A 6,000-nucleotide genomic window follows, 5' to 3' on the forward strand; every position below is an offset into this window, starting at 1 on the left:
AATATGTTGCAAAAATGTGCACCTCTCCTCTGATAGCCGTGTTTATCGAAGAAGAAAGGCCTGTTTATTTTTGGCAACATCTTGCTTGCCTCCCAGTCCCAGCCGGCAAAGTTTTCTCTCTCATCTTTCATGGACGTCCTCCACAGAGTAGACAAGGCCAGATGGATGACTGCTGTTCTCTTTGGTCCTGTTGGCAGCCAGACCAACAATCCAATAATGTTCCCTGGAGAGATGCAGAGAACTGCATGCCAGGGACACGCTGCCGTCTAACTCCCACAGACACCTTGTGTCACTTTAGTGGGCGACTGGTTAAAAACACACACATACACACACACACACACACACACACACACACACACACACACACACACACACAGGCACACAGGCTGCTGGTCTATCCTCGCCACAAAGATACCATTTAACAGAGTGAACACACTAATTAAAAACACAGAAAATAAAAGTCCATCTGTCGCCGTTCCCTTCGGTGGATCTCAACCACTTGTTCACATGCAAAACGAAACCACACAGAGACGCTGAGGAAAGATTTGTTAACCATCTCCCTCCCAGACAAAAAAGCCATCACTGTGTCTTCTTTACCCTAATACAGCAAGTATAGAGTCAAGGAGCCCAAAAGCTCAAATTGGGCCCAGGTCCACAGTTAAATAATCTTGAATAGATGGACTCAAAGTTATTTGGTAGTCAAGGCCGTTTTTATTTATATAGCCCAATACCACAATAACAATTTGCCTCAAGGGACCCTATACAATCTGTCCAGCATACGACATCCTCTGTCCTTACACCCCTCAATTCGGATAAGGAAAAACAGGCAGACCATCATTATCTATAGTGTCTATAGAAACAGCTAGAGAAAACACACTCTGTGGGTAGGTAAACACATTCCAAAAAAATTTGAAATATGGACTCAAACTTTACTTGGATATCTAGTCCTCCAGACACGTGCCTCTTCCCACAGTGTGCGGCTTTATACTGTATAGAGAGAGTTAGTTATCACTTCATCCTTCAGCCACAGATCCGAGATGCTTCTCTCTGAGTAAGCCCCCCCCCCCCCCTCTCCCCTTACCATGCTTGGGTAAAAGTCTTTACCAAGGAATGGGTGTGTCCACTTGTCTAGATCCATCTGAGCATGTCCTGACCTGATCTACTGTATGGTGGGGGAACCACAAGTGTTATTAAACCTTATCCAGCTTCTCTCCTTCCCCTCTGCCTCTGACTAACCTCCCTGCATCTCAGCAGACACCCCGCGTCTATGACTGGGCACACATTACTGTCCTCACTAGATCCAATGCATTGCCTTTCAGTTGCTATCGTCAACATCTAAACATAATGTCTTACTGAAGTCACTAATACATTTTATCCAGGTCAGTCTTAAACTATCCACTCGGCGGTAGCTATAGTGTTTTTGAGGGATGTGTTGCCACTCCGAGATACATTATAGCATTCTATAGTTACAATACTACCTATATTAAAACAAGTGTGCCCACTTATAGCAGCATTGTCTGACTGTCCACCTCCAGACTACAACACATGCACAAGTAGACCCCTACGCCTTATTTTGAAGTCCTCCTGTTACACAGTGATTTGTGTTTGCCATTTCAATATCCTGTGTAATATCCAAAAGGCTATGGTCATATCCATTTCAATGTTCGATAAAATAAAGTTTGGAATGGAATTGGTCCTTGAGCAGGAGACTTTGGAAAAGAGGGCAAAGAGGTTTAGTGCGTGTTTGATCTAAGCACAATGTGTCCATGTTATTTCAAAATTGAGAGGCATTAACTTGTTCCCCTGTCTCTCTCTCTCTGTCTGTGCTGTCAGGCTCTGGGGTGGACGATGCTGTGGGAGAGGTGTCTATCCATGTGGAGATATTCACTCATCCCAACACTGGAGAGCACAAGGTCACAGTGAAAGGTAATGTAAAATATTGTTTTCACCTCTGGAATTTGAACCATGTTAGTTTGAAATGGGACAAACTGGGGCATAGTCAGTTTGTATTCATTTGACATATCATCCTATCACTAGTCAGGTTGTAATGACAGTATATGTTATCAGTGGAGAGGCTAATTGGTTTTAATATTTATAATTGTAAAATTATTCATTATTAATATTTTAAGGGAGTTAAATGAGTGCAAGCTTAATATCATATAATCATATAAAGCATATGCATGTGGAAAGTCACATGGGTATATAATATTACCATAATATGGCATAGGCATAACATCCAGTGAAAAATATGACTTTAATGAAATGAAATTCCAATTCTCCTTCACTATCTTAACAAGAAACTTAATATGAAACCTGAGGAAGAGTCAGTATTTTCCTCTTCTTCATTTTCTGTTCACTCTCACATTTTCTTACTTTTCACCCATTTCTTCATCATGCATCTCTCTCTCTCTCTCTCACCCACCCCTTCTCCATTTCTTCTCTCTCTCTCTCTCCATCTCCTCGCTGTCTTAGTGGTTGCTGCCAATGACCTGCGGTGGCAGACGCAGGGAATCTTCCGGCCATTTGTGGAGCTCTATATCATCGGCCCGCACCTCAGCGACAAGAAGAGAAAGTATGCCACCAAGTCGAAGAACAACAGCTGGGCTCCCAAATACAATGAAACCTTCCCTTTGTGAGTATAACACTGGGCTGATAATGACTGGTTTGCCTTGTTAAGGTCGCAGGAAATAACTTTTGTGTGAATAGGTTGTTCTTAAAAGTAGAATAATCAATTCTGTAGAATGCTAGTTGTCAAATTCACTTTGTCAAGAAGATCAGTGAATATCTCCTTGCGATCTGCTACCTGTTAGTGCTGTGTCTGCGCTGAAAGAAAATCCAGTGTTAACACACAGCCTATAGGCTCTGTAAACGGGCATGTTGCTAACTACGGGGTCCCCTTTGTTCACATACCCTTCGTTTACGTACCTGTTCACAGAGCTTAGGCTGTGTATTAAAGGAATAGTTCAAAATTTTCACAACTGTGCATGCATTTTTTTTTTATGAAGTTAGGGGCATAGGGCGCTCATCCTGGTTTAGCTTAGCTCCAGTGCCGGTACAAGGGGAGCAATAGCCTGCCTCAGCTGAAAGCAAGAAGATATACTAAAGAAATCACTAAATGCTCTACTGCGTACTCGTTGTGACTCTTTTATTTACCACATTATATTGCGCTCGTTATTTCTGGTACACAGTAATGCACAGGTTGCAGATCAAAAAGTGATTTTAACAACAAGCATTCTCCAGAAACGCTGACTGTCCGCCTTTTGACTTTCCCGTCTCTCCTCTTCCCCCCCGCAGCACCCTGAGCAACGAGGTTGGTCCCGAGTGCTACGAGCTCCAGGTGTGTGTGAAGGACTACTGCTTTGCGCGCGAGGACCGCACCGTTGGCATGGCCGTGCTGCAGCTGAAGGACATGGCGTCCAAAGGCAGCGTGGCGTGCTGGCTGCCGCTTGGCAAACGCATCAGCATGGATGAGACGGGCCTCACCGTGCTGCGCATTCTCTCCCAGCGCAACAACGACGACGTGGCCAAGGAGTTCGTCAAGCTCAAGTCTGACCTGCGCTCTCCAGAGGAGGGACGCAGCTAACAAGAGAGGCGCCCACAGCAGGGTATTCAAAACATACACCGTCTGAAAGCTCAATCACTGATACTAACCCACTACCCTGGACGAGCTCTCTAGAAGCCACTGCTAGCCACTGCCCTGAGTATCCAGTTTTTGTAAAAGCATAAGATGAGACAACAGTCACCACACATCCACAAGTGCTCTACATACATTACATTTCGTGCTAAAAAGAGATCATCACCTTTTTTTTCCTTCAAAAAAGAGAAAAAGTGTATTTTTTGTTGCAGAAATGAACAGCCATACTATTTATTCATAGATAATATACCAGCTTTCCTCTATCTGTTGAGGCGAGTCATACCATCACACACACACACACACACACACACACCTACCTTGTTCGACATTGTTTAGCCTTTTGTTTTGGCTTTTATTTCTCACTTTCGTCTGCGTTTTTTTTTTATATCTACTTTCCCCCTTCCACTATTCAGTTCCTCTAGTCCCTTCCCTGGCCTGCAGCCTGCCTCAGAGAAGGGACCTCAAGTGCCAAGAGATAATCGCTATATGCCAAGAGCAGCCATAAGCACAACAGGACCAACTGTCCAACCGACCTATTAGCAACGAAGAAACGGCTGCAATTCCTCAAACATTCCAGATACTAGGTGGGGAATAAAGCACTACTTAGTGACGATTAATTTAAATACTTATTTAATGCTTTCTTCCAAATTATATTTATATTCAAAACAAATCTATATATCATAGTATATACAATATGAAGGACTTGTGTAAAGTTATATATGCAGGATAACTCGATGGACATGTGGTATTTGAAGGATTGCTTTTTTTTGTTGTTTTACGTGAGTCTACCCTGTAACAGAGCACACTGCCTGACACCCTCAATGCCTTCTGTCTCCTTGAACCTCTTACAGTATGTCTGTCTCCTATATAGTGACTGTGTAGGGAGACAAATTTGCTAAAAACTTGTGTGTGTGTGTGTGTGTGTGTGTGTGTGTGTGTGTGTGTGTGTGTGTGTGTGTGTGTGTGTGTGTGTGTGTGTGTGTGTGTGTGTGTGTGTGTGTGTGTGTGTGTGTGTGTGTGTGTGTGTGTGTGTGTGTGTGTGTGTGTGTGTGTGTGTGTGTGTGTGTGTGTGTGTGTGTGTGTGTGTGTGTGAGAAAATGACCTTGTCCGAGTGTGAATGTGTAGTCTGGAGTCGGTGTGGAGCTCATTTGTAAAACATGTTTTTTAACGTTGACCTCATGTAGCCACCCTTGTTGCCTGTCACCTGCCAATGTAATCACAAGAAGCCAATCACAATACAAAGATAAAGTCACAGAGAGGGGGGTGGGGGGATGCTCATATACAGATGAGATTTTTGGAGGATTTTTTCTAAGCGTCTTTCACTTTGGGCAGGGTGCGTCTTAAATTTACAATGATTATTGTTTTGTTTTTATTTCTTTTACTGTAAACATTCCATAGCTAGACAGCCCTGCTCTGGGTTTGTGAGAGGGTGCATTATAGAAGAAAATAAAAACTGGACTGCCAACTGCCTTCTTTTCTAGATTCAGGAAGAAAAACTACTGCCAAACCTACATGACGGGAGATTACAAAAACATTTTGTCAAAAGCAGCATAAGCTGAGGTAAAGATCCCAGGGAGTTCACAAACCGCTAAAGATTTAAAATATGTCACCCACAATTCCAAACAATCCAGCTGCTGTCACCGTGATCCCATACCAAGAAAGTCAGACCTCGGCTGAAGGGCTGCAGTTCCAGACCACATCAGGTCTGGTGCTGACATTTAAAAAGAGGACCTACAGTTTAGTAGTCGTAGTGTGAACATTAAGAAGCACAGGGTCTTAAATGCACCCATAATAACACCTTTGTACTCTGATATTTTATGTTTTATTTATTTTTTCTGCACTATTGGAATGACAGAAATCAAACATCAAGGCTTCAAAATCATTCTACAATAAAATGTATTTCTTTAATCTACAGTTCAAATTTCATTTGAAAGAAAATGTCCGGCATGTCTCGTAATTCAACTTCTATTTTCATGAATGCCCTTTTTATATATATATATAAAAAAAAAAAGATTGATTGATTAGTTTATTTATGTATAAGAGGTGTGCATGTTTGTTGTGACTTTAAAAAAATAGCATCCAGCCGAGGAAATTGTGAAGATCAAGATCTTCAGGACTCAAAGTTCAATAATGACAGGGTTTTTAGTTTTTTTCTATTACTGCCTCTTTTTTCACTGCTGCCCCCCACCCAACAAAAAAAATCTCGACCGTAGTTGAATAATTTAACAGGGCCCCTCCTCCTTTGAACAAGGTGTAAGAAATGAACTCTATGCATCTAATCTATATTTAAAAAAAATCTGTTAAGATGAGTCATTTTTGAAGCAGTTGTATAATGTTTACATTGTGAATTATTATTCTTGTTGTAT

General features: G+C 42.1%; 1 protein-coding gene across 1 annotated transcript in view; it reads left to right on the plus strand.

The window, feature by feature from the left end:
* Positions 1 to 3,583, plus strand: part of unc13a (unc-13 homolog A (C. elegans)) — a gene marked incomplete at both ends in the record, with an annotated part of 45,585 nt that extends 42,002 nt beyond the window's left edge. Inside the window, 3 exons of the mRNA XM_080032116.1 lie at positions 1,834 to 1,926; positions 2,473 to 2,632; positions 3,295 to 3,583. Coding sequence (XP_079888242.1) covers positions 1,834 to 1,926; positions 2,473 to 2,632; positions 3,295 to 3,583 — 542 coding nt within the window. The remainder of the gene's footprint in view (positions 1 to 1,833; positions 1,927 to 2,472; positions 2,633 to 3,294) is intronic.
* Between the last annotated feature and the right edge of the window lie 2,417 nt (positions 3,584 to 6,000).

Source organism: Ammodytes marinus (genome assembly GCF_949987685.1).
Source record: "Ammodytes marinus genome assembly, chromosome: 8".
Classification (NCBI taxonomy): Eukaryota; Metazoa; Chordata; class Actinopteri; order Uranoscopiformes; family Ammodytidae; genus Ammodytes; species Ammodytes marinus.